We start from the raw sequence: 15,501 nt of genomic DNA on the forward strand, positions 1-15,501 counted from the left end.
AGGGGACGTGTCAATGAAAGTAGAAGGAGAAAAACAATGTGGGAGAAAGTCCACACTTAGAGAAAGTTGAAAAAAAAATTCGTACATCAGTGAGATTTATCACTTCCCCACAACTAAGGCACAGTTTCTTGTTGTCATCCAGAACGGTGTTCAAGCCATCCATCCACCCAGCTTCCAGAGGTCCGTCTAACACGTACCACCGTTTCTTTTTGTCCGTCGCTGCTGCTCCTTCACGGAGAATAGCCGGGAGGATACCATCCTTCCTACATGATTGGAAATAAGTCAAGAGTTTCAGCCAAATTTTTTTAAATTATTTGTAGCATACGCTGTGTTTAAAGGACAATGTTGCTACCAGTGCTGGTTGTGAGTCTTGTAGTTTCCATAGAGCTGCGGCATCGTGATGGATTTGGGGTTGAGGACATGAATCTGGACAGCCTGGTAAACGCCGCCCCGAGAACAGGGCTTGCCCTCCAGAGCCGTTAATGCAGCAGCCAGAACCTCGTAGCACTAAATAAAGAGTTGATGAGAAGAATTAGGTTCAGTTTTTAATGCGTGTGTCCATTTGCAATCACAAACCCCAAAAGGTTTATGGTAAAAATATGCAAACTAATAGCTGTTTGCAATAAGCTAATCCAACAAATGACTCAACACAAAGAATAACATAAATGGTTTCTCCAAATTCAACTCAAAGCATCACCTATAATTACTACTGAGGTTTCATAGTTTTTTCACCTCTTCATGTCAAGCATCGTCACTTCTCAGTAGAGCAGCCTATAAGTGATTTATACACAGTCTTCAACTTGCAGCAGCAAAACTGAAGAATCTTAACCCACTTATGATGGTCAAAAACGTCCGGCTAATATTAAATATTCTACAGTTTGAATGTTACAAACCCAGATTTTCAATAAAGCAAGTCAGGGAACAATGATCAGTTCCTCTGGGATGTTGATTTGTTTTTGTAATTGTTGCGGCACCTCCTTCAAAAATCGAAGTTGCAAATTTTTTCAGCTTTATTTTTGCCATAATTACAAAAATTGTAAAATTCTTGCACCTTCCAAAAAAAGACATTAACAGTTAATATTTCACATGCAAATCACATTTTCAAGTAAAATCATGCTCCGATGAGGAAGCCAAAAGACTTCTATATTGGTTATTCAGGTAAACGTAAATTATATAAGCAAATCCTACAGAACATTTCCAAAAAAAATGGTTTGGGATGAAAAAAAAATTACAATTAAATGTTAGTTTTCATCTTGGGATTATTGAATATCCAGTGAAGTCCAAGTTTCAGCTTCTCCTCAGAGAGAGTGACATTAGTGAATGAAAGTAGGACTTAGTGTTAAAATTAGAACAAATTTTTGTAATGTTGTTTGTTTTCCCATTTAAACTTTTCTCATTAAAATTGTTTGCTGTGTATTGGAATCACCTAAACAAATTTGAATTCTACAAATAAATATAATTACACATAAATGACTTTTATTGCCATAAATAAGTGTTCATGCTTATTGAACTTTTCCCCATTTTGTCACATTAGAACCACAATCACACATGTATTTAGTTGGCCTTTTTGTGTAACAGAACAACACAAAGCAGAAAACCTTTAGTGGAAGGAACAGCATAGATGGTTTTCAAAAACATTTTTCTCTTAATTAAAAAACAAAAGTATGCTGCGCTTTTGTTTTCAGTAACACAAAGATGTTCCAAAATTCATTAAAAATTTTTTTTAACCATCTATTTTTCTTGTATTTCACAATCATTCACTACTTTGTGTTGGTCAATCACGTAAAGTTCCAATGAAATACAAGTTGACAGTTGTAAGATGACCAAACTATGAAGAATTCAACCCCGCAAACCTCAATACTATTGGTACTTTTGGAAGCTACTGTACCTTGGTTTTACCAGATGCAGGAGGCCCCACCAGCATTAGACCGTGTCTCGACACAGTAGTCTGATACAACTGAATGCATTTGTTGATATACCCTGAAATGACCACAGTGCTGTTACAGACTCGCTCCAGAAAGACAGGTCGATCCTTGGAATTTTTGCCAATCAAGACACGAACCAGAGTCATCTTTGAGGTTCTTTGCTTTGCAGATATCATGCAGGGACTCCCTGAGAACATCATAATACATTGGTATTTTTGGTGTTTCAAGGAAAAGATCCATGAGAATGGCATTAACGAGTTCCAGGTCATTCTGTGAAATCTGTGGCATGCTTATTTCATGGATGGCTTGAAGGCAGATTGACCACTGATAACAGAAATATTAAGGACAGTGAGAATCTAAATTCATGGCGAACTAGAGCTACACAAAAGAAAAAAAACAAACAAACCTCATGAATGTCGGGGTTGTCTCTCCTCAGTTTTCCAGCTACAGAGATCACAGCCTTCACACCTCTTATGTCAAAATAATAGTGATCCTTCAAAATAAAACCAAAAGTAAATCTTTTGTTTATTTCAAATTTTAAACAAAATGATGAAAATTATATAAATTCATATTTTTTCAAAACTCAAACCTGAGACGCTAGCTGATCAAATAAGAGCTTGAAAAACGTATCAATCTTCTTGGAGAGGGCATTGGCATCCGAAAAGCCTAACGAATACAAGGAGATCTCCGCAATCACATCGTATTCAGGGATCACCATGGATATGGGACGGAACAGATTCTGCAGGGAACGTCAAGTCATTTGATCCAACCTACTTTACACATAGTTATTTGGATTTCAATTACGATGACATACCTTCAGATTGGCAGGTATTTTGTTGCAAGGAGTGTGACCAAAGTTCATGGTAAAGAATATGGCACAGGAAGGGACTAAAGGAATCTCCATTCCGTCATATACGAAATTCTCAGCCTAGAAAAAAACAAAACAGTCACTTTAGGGTTAGCCAACCCTAACCGTACTCTATTGTTAACCAAAAAACTAGCCAACAGATTAACTCTAAACTCTAAACTTTACAACTTAACTTTTCAGACAGAATGTTTAGCAGTCAGTATTGATGATGCAAGAAGCAATTTTTTAGCTGCAGATGCTACAAATGATTGAGTTAAGCGTACACTAAGGGAATGCTGATATTGACTTTTAGGAAATAAGATGTTTATTATCTCATTTTAAAAAAACTAATCAAATCACTTGATTATTTGCATTTTAAACAAAATTCTAATTTGGTATGAAATGAGCTCTCGCGCTTGCAATAAAAATTTTTTCATCCCATCAATCAATTTATCATCAGAACAAATCAATAGAATTTTCCATTACTGAAATAATTGTTTGCTGCAGTTCTGAACGAGATACGATTCTAACAGGAAGTAGAATGTAAACAATCAGGGCATTTGGTCTTTGCCTGTTGCTGTTGGGCCTTTTGTATTGTGGAGATTTGCTGTGCCACGACAGAGAGAACCTCCACATGAACGCGAACGATATCATCCAAAATAGCCCAAGCACCCGAGCTGTAAAATGAAACATAGCAAATCTTACGTGAATGTGTTGTGCTTTTTCATCACTCTTTCACACTAGCTCGCTTTTTTTCTTGCTTTTTTTTTTTACCTGGCTACCCCTTTAAGAAACCTTTGCACTGCAAAGGATTTCAGTTTATCGGAGCAGTTGAAAACCACAGTGTGCATGGCCAGAGCATTTCCGAGATCTTTAATGGTTTCTGTTTTTCCTGAGCCTGATGCGCCTGCGACCCCGCCTCCCAGCTTGCGATGCAGCGCTCCTGTAAGGCTGAGGTAGCATCTAAAAGTGCCAGAATTTGGGTTTCAGTGGTTGCGCTGTGTAACAAGCAGAGTGCTTCGGTAAAACCATCCAATTCAACAACTACCTGTGAGTGAGTGGGGTGATCACCATTCGACTAGCGTTTCCAAGATATTCATATCCATATAAGAACTCTGCATTCAATGCATGGATGTACAGCTCCTCATTTGTCCAGTAATATCTGCAAATAAATATAATAGGAAAAATAAATTCTACGCAACAATGTCAAGTGGTAAAAGTGTGTTTGTAAAGTAAAGCAAACCTAAGTTGGCTGATCCACTCAAAGTTGGTGGTGGTTGAAACTTTCTGCTCCACCAGTTTGGAAACGACATCTTTTGCGTGGACTTCTATCACAATGAGGGAAGACAGAACGACCTGCTGCAGCTTAGAGACATCTCCCCTCACCAGCTGCACTAAGTCAACAATCTAAATAAGTAAACGATAAAAAGGTTAGAAATAGTCAAATCAAGTCTGCACGATGTTCAGAAGAGCAGCTTATTAAAAATAATGTAAACTTAAATCAACAAATTGCAGTTAATCAAACTGGTATGTGGATTTAGTGCTAGTGAACCTGATTCTGTAGTAGAGGAAGAAATTTATTCAAGAGTTTCTTCTCCAAAGCCGTAGACACCTCAGCAGTCCAGAAAACCAGAAAGCTAGCAATCGCCACTTGACCAGGGTATGAAAACACCCACTCAACATGTGGTTGCTATGCAAGGAGAGGGTGAATATGAAACTTTTAAAAGTGCTTCAGTTAAACTAAAATATCTTGTGAGACACAGCAACAACAAAAATCCATCAACTTACCTGAGAATAATCTTGGAGAGCACGCTCAATGCTATCCCTCACAGTGGTCTTCATGGATTTTTCTAAGTTCCTCAGCCAGTTGTCCACATTCCCAGCTGCTGACACTGGCAGTGAGAGTTGGACTTTTTCTTCTTCTTTAGAGTACATATGCGTTATCTTTTGGTCTGACTCAAAGTGCAGCTAAAGGCCAACAGAAAATTTTGTCACAAATATTTTTCTTCTGTTGTTGTGGAGTACTTAGCGAATCAGCAAGCCTAAGCAAACCTGTGAGATGTTCTCAAAGCACTTGTGCAGTTGTAGTTGTATAGCAGTGGGATCTTTGGACTGGGATAACATCTGCAGAAGCTCAACATCTGACAGGAAGAAATACCTACATACAAAAGTTATGTTTAACAGTCAGTATTGATAACACAGTGCGGCATTATGTGAATGCATTGTTATGATGGAAAGCAATTCTATGAAGCTATTCTCAAGCTCAAGGCATGGATGAATACGAATGCATGTCACACTACTTAGATTTATACATCAATAAAAATTGAGGTGTATTTTTTTTTCTGACTCATTATGAGCAGAACGAGTTGGGTGCCTCTCCATTTTATTGATTTCTTACCTTGGAAAAGAATTTCGTTTTTCCTCCAAGTATTTTTTGAGTCCTTTCCGAGCATTTTCCAAAAACATGTTGTAGCGCTTCAGTTTACTTAGGAGCTGAGCATTTTGGCACATTTCAATCACCTAAAAATAAATACATACATGTTGTCCATTGTCAACACTGGTGCTAAGTTGGCAGTTGGCGTATCATACATTTTAGCTGTGCATTTAAAAAAGGCAAAATATAAAAGTTCCAACATTTTGGCGTCGGTCGACATTGCTCATGACGTTTCTCCAGCGCTGCTCTATGTGCTTGTACATGTTTCCTTGCTTGAGCTTATGCTTGACCTCATCGCAGCTAAAGATGGGTTCCAAGGTCAGCCAAGCACGCTGGCATTCCAGCCACTCTTCGAGCACATCCTGGATTCAAATATGAAAAGGAAAAGGCAGCAATAAAAAGATGAGCGAGGAAAAATAATATGAACCTAATATTTGGTTTTGTTTGTACTTGAGTTAGCCTGAGCTTTTTCTCCCAGGTGTTGAGGCGAGCCTCAAAGACTTTTTTGACCGGGGACAAGGACAGGTTCTGAGTTTTGACAATATGGTCATCCAGCCTTTGGAATATTTCATCTGGGACCTTTAGCATGGATTTTTCAGCCTCCTTGTCGAAAAGCGAATCAAATTCAACTGTCGCCCACTCCTCTTCCATTGTTTCCAGAGCCTAGAGGAAAAGGCGGAGAAAGAGGCGCAACTTCAGTAAAGATATCCCTTGACAGACTAGGAGTTAATGTCTAGCTTCATTGATAATGTGCACAACAATAAAAAAGAATTTTAAGTTTCAGCAATAGGTCCAATAAAAATTAGCAATCTGACAGCAATTTATAGACGTTACCTAACAAAGACCTTATGGATCACTATATGCATCACCTGTTCAATGCTGTATTCTTGGCCAGCAGTGTGGGCCACATTAACTATTTCATCCAAGTGGTCCTGAATGCCAAGCTCCATGTAGCGAGCAAGACTCATGTTTGCTTTTGGTCGAACTGTTATGTCAATTTTTTCTGAAATCATCTCCCAGTGGTAGCTCTTCATTCCCGGGCTCCTTAAGGACTGAATCAGAAGGGAGAACGGCTGGAAATCCTCTATCCTGGTATGCAATACACTTGTCATTGTTTGGACCGCTAATATCCCAGGACACAAACAGACAAACAAAAAAAATAAATAAACAGACAAGTTAATCACTTTTTTTTTGCTATTAGAATATTTTCTGAGGTAACAAATCAGTTGCCAACCAATATTGCCCTCGAACTGTTTAATTAATCCACTCATGGTTTGTCGGGCTCCTGTGACAAGTCGGTCAAGCGGCTCAGAGTCGATTGAAGTAAGTGGGTCATTGAACCAGCCGTCTGTCCAACGTAGCCAGTCAGACGTGGTGGTCCAGAGCTTCTCAAAAGGCTTGAAGTCATTTATCAGCTTATTCAGATGATCAAACTGTAATAAAAATTTATAATTTGAGTTTGAAAAAAAAAAACGAACAACAAAACCAAAGAACAAAAGCAGGTACTCCCTGCCGTATTTTGAGTGATCCCTATCCATTGCATGCTCACAGAAGGTCTCTAATCAACCCACATTTGAGATTGGTAGACCAAGCAGACGCTCTCTGGTGTTGTAGGTTTCTGACAAACTCTGGCACTGCTTGAGTTGCGCTTTTGCGCGCTTTGCTCTATTGGCGATCTCATGGGCTAGGTCGATGTCGTCGTATCCCACAAATTCAGCAACAACACCCTGTTCACAAAGGTATATATAAAGTTAAGACCTGGTTTAAGACATGTACAGTGTGTTGCAAAATATTCAATGTGTTGCACGAGGGGCAGGTCCCAGGGTAGGGGTGGACTTAAAAGTCCTATTGTGATATTTTGTGGTACTATCATAATAACAATTATAGGAACAATGACAACTATTTATTGCATCTTTCTTAAGGTAAGTTTATAACTGTGTGTCACAGCAATTAAAGTCCTTAAAAAATACTAGGTCCAGAAATAGGGACAGTTTTAGGGTGTTTTAAACATAACCGATTGTGACAACGATAAATTAAAATTCTGATCACAATAGGAAATTTAGCACAATAAATGCTTTATATATTCTGCAAAAAAGCAAGGGCGGAAGAAAGTGTAAAACTGTAGATATGTAGAGCTGGTGGAGTAACACCTCAATATCCTTACAACAGTATCCACAGTGAAAAGTGGTAAAACAAAAACATTGAAATTTGTGTTTTTGCAAGGCGACTCAATGTGGAAAAGTTAAAAGAGTACTAGTACTGTTTCAGGTCGTTGTGGATTTGGATGAAGAGTGCGGAACATCTTTAGGAAGCAACCAGACAGTTATTCAGAAAATACCTTTTCCGTATGGACTCTAAACATATTGTGATTGATGAAAAGAGATGGAAAACCTGCAGTGCGTCAATTTGCTCCTCAAGTTTGTTTTGGTCTGATATTTGGATCTTGTTGAAGCGCTTCTCATCTTCCTCATGCTGGGCATGTACTCTCTCCACTTGACAGTTTATTTTTAGTGGCCACCCAACAGCTGTCCACCTGCACAAAAGAGCCACCACAACAGGACCAATAAGTCCTTAGATCCAGTTTGGGATCTAAGATCCATCTTAGGACTCACTTTTACTGTACACTCATATCCTAGACCATAAAGAAAAAAATCTTTGAATGTAATTAAAGTGTAGTCTCTCCCTAATCTTAAATTAACCTTGCAAAATTACTCATAGATTAGAGCAGTTTTTCAAACCTCACCCACAGAACAAACCTCTCCCAATAGAGCAAATTTTGAATTGCAACAAAAAGAAAAATCCTGGAATCAATCACTAAATTTAAAGCTCAAATTTAGGAATTTGAAATATTTTTACTAAATTGCAGGCTTTTCTAGACTGACATTTTCATATTTTGCATTCAGTTTTCATGTATTTTCAAAATACAAAGTACTTTGAAAGACAGACGCACGAATGCTTGATGGATGGATCAATGCATGGATCTTTGTTGGGTTAAATCATTCTACTTTGAGGACCACATCACATAAAATAACATGTTATGAAGCAGCTGTTTGGCCTTTATCAACTTCCATTTCTAAAACTAAGTCAGATTTGCAAAATACTGAAATTCACAACTTTTCAATACTTTTCAGGACTGTGAGTAAACCCTGCACACTTAATGTAAACAATTTTAGCATAACGAATACACACTTACCTTTTGCTAAAATCGTCATTTGAAATGTGGAAGTTGAGGTCTTCCAGTATCTCGTAGTCCATCAAGATTTTGGAAAGCTGGTCCTGTTGTTAATAGGTTGTGAAGATTATTTGTGTAAATCTTAAATTATCATTGAACATAAACATGCTTAAACTCACTGTTCAGTTTTGTACCTTGTAACTCTTAACCTGGTCAGGGATCTCTTTCATCCATTCCCTCTTTTCAGTCAGCTCCTCAATGGTGTTGGGTCTCTCCTGTAGCATTCTGCTTATAAGAATGCACTTTTCACAGGCCTAAACACACACACAAAGAGAAAATAATATTTAGTTTTCAGTGGAGTGCTACTAGTGAACTCTGGCACTTTACAGCAGCATGTGAAAAGTGAAAAGAATGGGATTTTTGGCCCCCGAACAAATGACTTACATCGTCAATTTCTTTTGAAAGCATCACAGCAAGATTTTCCAGGAGTGCGTTGGCCATAAACTTCCGCTTCTTAATGAGTGCTTGTCGCACAGCTTGCACACGGACAAAAAATGGACCAATAACAATGTAGGATGGCAGCGCATACTCAAGCTTCTCCATTTTCTTGAGATGATATTCGACCTGTTTCTTCACCTCTTGAGGGGCCAGCTTTTCATTGAGGGTCCTGAGGCATTCATGAAATAAGAATTTATCATTAGGAGGACAGAATCACTTCATTCTGAACTCACGCAGAAATAAGACCGATCTGAATTTTGTCTAATCCAGACAAATGGATTAGAATCAAATGGTATCAAAGTTTGAAACAACTCTCCGACTTAATCCATAAAAACAGCATCAACAACAACAAAAGAAAAATAACAATTCAAAATAAAAAAACTTATTTTGAACATCATCTCTGAAACATTTTCCATTTTCATTCAAGGCTCATGTGCATATGGAATGTGGAACCCACTCATTATAGCTCATTTAGTTACCTTACTTATTCAAAATCCCCTTTTGCAATGATCTAGGCTATGAAATATTCTATCTTGAAAAATAAGCTTGCAAAAGATGATTCCATGTTGCTAATGGATCTATAGCTGAGTGACAAAAAAGGGAACTCAAGGTCTGCTACTTTGCCAGGCACCAATGGAAATCAACTTACTTGAAAGCATCTAGGTCCAAATTGTATAGGTCAATGAATTTTTCATATCTGGCAGCATAGGCTCTGAGAGGTATCGTTGCTTTCTTTAGAACATTCCGGACTTTTTCCTCCAGTTCTGTTACTTCTTTTTCGTAGAAACTCATTGGCTCGATTAACAAACTGCCCATGATGACCAGTTTCTTCATCACAAACTGGTGAGAGGAAGAACCGAGCTAAATCTTTGACATCGCAGTGACCTATGTTTATGTCGATATCAGAGCGCTTGATTTTCAATGTAAATGCGCAACAAATATTTTCTTTCTGCTTACCCTATAAAGCTGCGGAATTTTGTGTGTGACCAAAATGGCAGATCTGAACAGTTTTGTGACGAAAGACTCGAAATCTTCAAGTGGAGTACTGTAATGAACCCCGTTGTGGTCCAGAATCAGATCCACAAGGAACAGAGGATTCTTCCTTGACCTCAATAAAGATAGATGTAGAAAGATTACTCACAAAGTACTGAATATCTACCTATATATGTGCGCTTCAAGGATACGTTGTTAGATTTTCATTAATACAATTATTTAATCTGGGAAATGATCATCTGGGTACCTGTGGTTTATCTTACCTGTAGGGGCTACTGACCAGGTCTTTTCCCCAGACCAGGTCCTGATTAAACGACTTGCCACATAGACAAGAGTCCAGAAGGAACTCGCTCAGGTTTTTCAGTGACTCTAACACCAGGGTGCGCAAGGAGTTCCTCATTCTGAAGACCACCTGTTTCATCAGTCTGTATATGATTTCGTCGGACTCATAATCAGGGCGGATCTTAGAGATGGAATTGCAAGCGGAGTGGATGCTGACGCTGAGTGAGATGACCCACTTCTCCTGGAGATACACGGTTATCTAGAAAAAGTGAAAGCGTGTTGGTCCTTTTTTTTAATCCATGTGATGAAGAATATGTGGCAAAAGCCAGTTTCAAGCATCAGGTTGTGACAGCTACAGAGTAGGGCTGCACCTAGCTATTTATTTTCTATTATTTTATAAATTCTTCAATCATTCAACAATCCAGTCAACAAAAAGCTCATTTATTAGATCTTATTATACAAAACCTTAACAGTTTTTTTTCCACAGAACACTTCTGTATTTTTATTACACTCACTTTTTGGAGACATTTTTATTGTTACTAACTAGCGCTGTCACTGTTAATAGGTTTATGCATGCAATTCATCTAAAACGTTTAACATGCTAATATTACATAATGCAGACTAATAGCATTATCTGTTTTTGACCTAAAAGCCTCTCTGCCATGCAGCGTTACAAAGCAGAACGTTAAATGGTCTTGTACTGCGGTCAACAATTCAGACTTGAAAACATGAGTGAAAAGATGATGGAGGAGTGTCTAACTGGTTGGTGTGCTCCACGTCAAATTTCGCTTTAATAATGGACGTTTGGACACAACAAAGGTAGAATATAGCCCACTTTCTGCAATGGATGAAATACCCTTCCACTGAAATATAAACATTTCTAAATTACGTTTGAAAAAAAAAAAAAACTTCTTTTGAACCTTCCTGAATATAAAAATCTAGAAAACTGAAATGTTTGGTTTTAGGCAATGAAACATGTTTTGAAAATGTGCATGTTTATATTTCAAGCTTACAAAGCTAAGCAGAGTGATTAATCACAGCGTTAGAATTTTAATCAATTGACAGCACTTTTAATAACAGAAGACTGATATGGAAAAGCATGTCTGTACTGCCAGCTTATTTACCCCATTTTGAACTTGAGCCTGGATGCGTTCAAATTCGTCCACTCGCTGTAGTTTGACGATCATCAAGTCGAACAGCCTCATGTCCGTCACTTTGTGGCACGTGTCCAAAATGTCATGTATCACAGTGATCACCTCAGGTAGGCTTAGCAGAGAGCTCTGGGTGAATTCACTTTGCTTTACCTGATAGTGAAGGGGAGGAACTGGAATGCATACTGTACAAGTAAAAGAAGCCAGGGTTTAGTTTCTGAGAGTGTCCCTTCATCTTCATAAAAAAAGTACATGTTGACTGAAAAAAAAGGCATCTTACTTTTTTCTGGTATACACTCAGGATCTTTTTGAGGCAATATTATGTCTGAAAACTCCTCTGAGTAGGTCATCACAGTCTTGTCAAACACCATGCGGTTCATAACCCGGTCATAATCCAGCTTTGCCTGGTTCTCCAAGTTTTTTATATATCTCTCAAATCTGCACATGAAAACATAGACTTCTTTTACCATTTTATGTGTTCTGCTTTTGATTGATCTGTCAGAAAAGCATTGTAAACAAGCAACAATGAAGGGACTGGGAATGACATTACTCACAATTTCCCCTTAAAGCCGCAAGCAGACTTTACAAGTTCCTTGATCCGTTGCAGACTGGCATGACAGAGGGATGGATTTGCCTCCCAGATGGGCATGCAGTCTACAGACGTGCTGTACAGGAGTTGAATTTCTCCCTCCTTTCTCAAACGAAGAGCAGACTCGATTCGGTCTGCAAAGATTCGAGGATCCTCGGCTTTGAACAACAGCCTGATCCTTGGTATCCAGTGCTTAGTTCCTCCATACAAAATGGTCACCTCTGTGGCAAAGTGTTTAGTGTATTTTATCAAAAAATAACAAAATACAGCTGTAGTCAGATGTTTTCATATACTGCGTATAAAGCCCTGTATTAATCACTTTCTGACATTAAATAAAACTAAATACTTCCTGTTTTAGGTCAGATGGGATTGCTAAAATTATTATTGTCTGTGTGTGTCGGTGAAGGTTAAAGTCTAGCTTCATTGCGACAATCAAATTGCGGGCCTTATTAGAAAGTTTCTAGCTGGAATAAAGGAAGCTGTATAAGAACTCTTGATTGTTCTTCTCTACGTCCAAAGATAACTTCAGTTTTGTTTCTGTCTGTCTGAAAAACGTATGGCACATCTACGCTTTGATTTGATCTACACAACAACTCTATGCATGGATGTAATATAGAACAGTGTGTCATCTGCGTAGTTATATTAACTAATCTTATAATAATCTCAGCTAGCAGCAGAATGTATATATTAAAAAAGGAGGGCTGCAGGACTGAACCCTGGGGTATCCCACGTGTGACTTCTGTCTACTCTGATGAAAAGTTACCCACTCTCACAAAGAGTCCCTCTTGTTTAGGTAAGACTCTTCTGACTTTATTAGCCAGACAGTGTGAACAAAAGATTATGTTTATACAAATATCTCCCATCGAAAACATATCAAGTATTGTTACTACGCTATGCAAGAAAACAAACAAATCAAATGACTTACTTTTCTTGTGTCTTTTTCTAACAGGTTTTACTTCCTCATCTTCCTGAGTGCTGTCTTTGAGCAAGTTCTCCTCCTCCTCCTCCTCTTCTTTCTCCTGTTTCTTATTCTCCTCCTTGTGTTCCTCCTCCTCCTCTTCCTCCTTTTCGTCCTTAATAACCTCCTCCACTAAGTACTGACATTTTTCCGTACAATAGTCAAGAACCCCAACTAAATGCCATTTGTACTCAGGGTATGAACTTTCTGAATCACGTTGGAAAAAAGACAAAGACACAAATTGTGACTAAAACTATAAAAATAAATAAATAAAAATAACAAAAATCTATGAGTTTATATTGTAGAGAAAAAACATTTAAACCAAAGACAATGTAATCACCAGTAAGCAGCAAGGCCAATGCAGGAATAGGCTTTCGATCAGGCCATTCTAGGCTTCTGCCCATAGCGAGCCAGTTTTCTGGTGTCCGGCATTCGTAATCATCATTGTCAAATATCTCAAATAATACAAAAAAATAAACAAATAAATACAAAACTCAGATCAAATGAAAAGAAAAAGGGGGATGTGGGCATTTTGAAAAATGCAATGCATATATGTGAGATGGCTGCCATAGAAGTACCGCAGCGGCAATACTATATCTACCTCAAGTGGCAGGAAGGGTGATGTCAGCTTGTATGACTTAGGAACAGAATCATCCTCCTCGACGTGATGTTCTGGCATTAGGTTGTTAGACCTTATGCCTTTTGCTGCCAGGAGTTGAAGTAAGTCTAAAACCAAGTATTCTCGACGAAGTCTGTAAACAGAAATTTAAAAAAAGACTTTAAATTAAATTATTATTTGATAAAAAAGAAGAATGTGCTTTATAATATTTACCACAAAAAAAACTCATACCTCTCTTCCACTAACTGTCGAGGAGCGTGTCCAGGGATGGTTATGTACGGAACCTGAACTTTGGGTGTGTCGCCACCGACGGCAAAATACGGATCTTCTTGAATACTGTTGTCAATGCACAGGTCCCATGGAGACGTGAAAATTCCAGCTGTGATGCAGAGCGTGGAGAGGAGATTCTTTTACTGTAACACAATTACGTTATTTTAAGAAGAACTACTGTGTGCTTTTTACGTAATATGTACTTTATGTGACTGCCGACCACAAAGCAGCATGACATTGTGAAGTGGGAAGAAAAAAAGAAAGATTTTCAAATTTTTGGCAAAGGAAAGAAAAACTCACATAACTATTTATGTAATAAAATTCAGCATAACCCGTCGTCTTCAGAAGTTATCTAGTCATTAAATAGACTCCACCTGCATCAAAGGTTTGTTGGAGAACATGTTACTTACCTAGAATGAGAGAACACACAGACTTATTGGCTGGGTTTTGAACCCAGGACCTTCTTGATGATACTAAGAACTGAACTACAGTTCAGCCCTGCTTAATAGTAAATACCGCAATTGAATTTTGTCACATTTTTCAATTAAATTAATAATTACTGATGCTCCTGGAACGAGCTACGGAAAAACACATTCAAGCAATAAAATTCCTGCTGTGCGTTTATAAGGTTTGCTCAAATGATCAGTTTGGTAGAATTAGAAATCACAATAATGGCTGCATCCCCCCACACAAAACATACAATTCCTAAAAGGGCGTACAAAACTTTTCCAATGTTCTTGTGTGAAAACTTTGGATAGGTATATCAGTGTCCATCCACCTCACAATTACAAAATACTTTGTGTTCAATATGATAAAGTGAAGTTTGCTGTTTGATGTGAGAAAACGTTCAGGTAAAAGCGACACATCTGGAATTTGCACACATAAATGCTGCACTAATTCACCTATGGCTACTATATCCTCACCGTCTGATGTATTCTGAGTATCAGCGTCCAGTTCGGAGGTGGAGGTCTTGTCATGGTCCACCAGCTGTCTGACTCTGCGCCTTACAAAAGCAGTTTTTTTCCCCGGAGGTTTTGTAGGTATCATTGGTGGCTTCGGGCCTTTCTTGTCTATTTAAAGGAATGCTGCCACGCCATCAACCGCAGGACTCCGAAACGCGTGAGGGCAAACTCAACGGCTGTTAAACGGTTGGCTTTCTTTTTTAATTCGTTGCTACGAAATTGTCTAAAAAAAAGAAAAGAAAGTAAAGGTGACATGAAATGAAATAAATACAGTGCCCTACCGTAAACTCTAACGCTGAACCAACTTGTTTTTTTTATAAAGGTCAAAGCGAACGTCGCGCTGAACGCCACAAATCTCGGTTTAGTTATCCACAGTAACAGTGAAGTCACTCGCTGTTGCCATGGAGATTCAGTACTGCTTGCACGCTTTGACCGTAGGAGGCGCTGTTGCGCATTTACGGCACAACTTTTTTTTTTTTTTTTCTTTCTTTTTTTTTTTATTTACGGCACAACTTGTCCTGTGTAAAAACAAAAAAAAAGGAGCAAACTTACGTCAAAAACGTAAGTTTGGTAGGAGGTAGTAGTAAAAGAAAAATGAAAGAAACCGGAGCAAACCGAGATGTTTGTTGACCTACACTGTTTCTGGTGACGCTCTGCCTCCTGCAAAGTATAAAAAGCATCATCTGAACACTGAGTTCATGACTCTAAACTGAATATAGAGGGTCATAGAATAATTTACTGGGCACTATTATTTGGTGACCAGTAAATAAATTGAGTCAGCCTGTTTCTGGAGATTTATTT

The 15,501-nt window shown here is 38.3% G+C and overlaps 1 protein-coding gene across 1 annotated transcript in view; it reads right to left on the reverse strand.

Annotated features, from left to right (window-relative positions):
- Positions 1-15,080, reverse strand: part of dnah1 (dynein, axonemal, heavy chain 1) — a 38,104-nt gene extending 23,024 nt beyond the window's left edge. The window contains exons 1-36 of the mRNA XM_055023319.1: positions 14,982-15,080; positions 14,662-14,876; positions 13,700-13,847; positions 13,451-13,601; positions 13,190-13,304; positions 12,817-13,056; positions 11,857-12,112; positions 11,583-11,740; positions 11,276-11,487; positions 10,133-10,410; positions 9,834-9,984; positions 9,526-9,716; positions 8,823-9,045; positions 8,573-8,692; positions 8,400-8,482; positions 7,598-7,739; positions 6,778-6,933; positions 6,441-6,639; positions 6,076-6,329; positions 5,657-5,869; positions 5,407-5,568; positions 5,171-5,292; positions 4,825-4,930; positions 4,561-4,740; positions 4,325-4,462; positions 4,016-4,179; positions 3,821-3,934; positions 3,547-3,735; positions 3,344-3,449; positions 2,740-2,853; positions 2,515-2,664; positions 2,332-2,418; positions 2,063-2,249; positions 1,889-1,980; positions 353-507; positions 86-263 (exon numbers count right to left, since the gene is read on the reverse strand). Coding sequence (XP_054879294.1) covers positions 86-263; positions 353-507; positions 1,889-1,980; positions 2,063-2,249; positions 2,332-2,418; positions 2,515-2,664; positions 2,740-2,853; positions 3,344-3,449; positions 3,547-3,735; positions 3,821-3,934; positions 4,016-4,179; positions 4,325-4,462; positions 4,561-4,740; positions 4,825-4,930; positions 5,171-5,292; positions 5,407-5,568; positions 5,657-5,869; positions 6,076-6,329; positions 6,441-6,639; positions 6,778-6,933; positions 7,598-7,739; positions 8,400-8,482; positions 8,573-8,692; positions 8,823-9,045; positions 9,526-9,716; positions 9,834-9,984; positions 10,133-10,410; positions 11,276-11,487; positions 11,583-11,740; positions 11,857-12,112; positions 12,817-13,056; positions 13,190-13,304; positions 13,451-13,601; positions 13,700-13,847; positions 14,662-14,785 — 5,658 coding nt within the window. The 5' untranslated portion in view covers positions 14,786-14,876; positions 14,982-15,080. The remainder of the gene's footprint in view (positions 1-85; positions 264-352; positions 508-1,888; positions 1,981-2,062; positions 2,250-2,331; positions 2,419-2,514; positions 2,665-2,739; positions 2,854-3,343; positions 3,450-3,546; positions 3,736-3,820; positions 3,935-4,015; positions 4,180-4,324; positions 4,463-4,560; positions 4,741-4,824; positions 4,931-5,170; positions 5,293-5,406; positions 5,569-5,656; positions 5,870-6,075; positions 6,330-6,440; positions 6,640-6,777; positions 6,934-7,597; positions 7,740-8,399; positions 8,483-8,572; positions 8,693-8,822; positions 9,046-9,525; positions 9,717-9,833; positions 9,985-10,132; positions 10,411-11,275; positions 11,488-11,582; positions 11,741-11,856; positions 12,113-12,816; positions 13,057-13,189; positions 13,305-13,450; positions 13,602-13,699; positions 13,848-14,661; positions 14,877-14,981) is intronic.
- Between the last annotated feature and the right edge of the window lie 421 nt (positions 15,081-15,501).

This window comes from Poeciliopsis prolifica, unplaced genomic scaffold, assembly GCF_027474105.1.
Source record: "Poeciliopsis prolifica strain line A6 unplaced genomic scaffold, Auburn_PproV2 SCAFFOLD003, whole genome shotgun sequence".
NCBI lineage: Eukaryota > Metazoa > Chordata > Actinopteri > Cyprinodontiformes > Poeciliidae > Poeciliopsis > Poeciliopsis prolifica.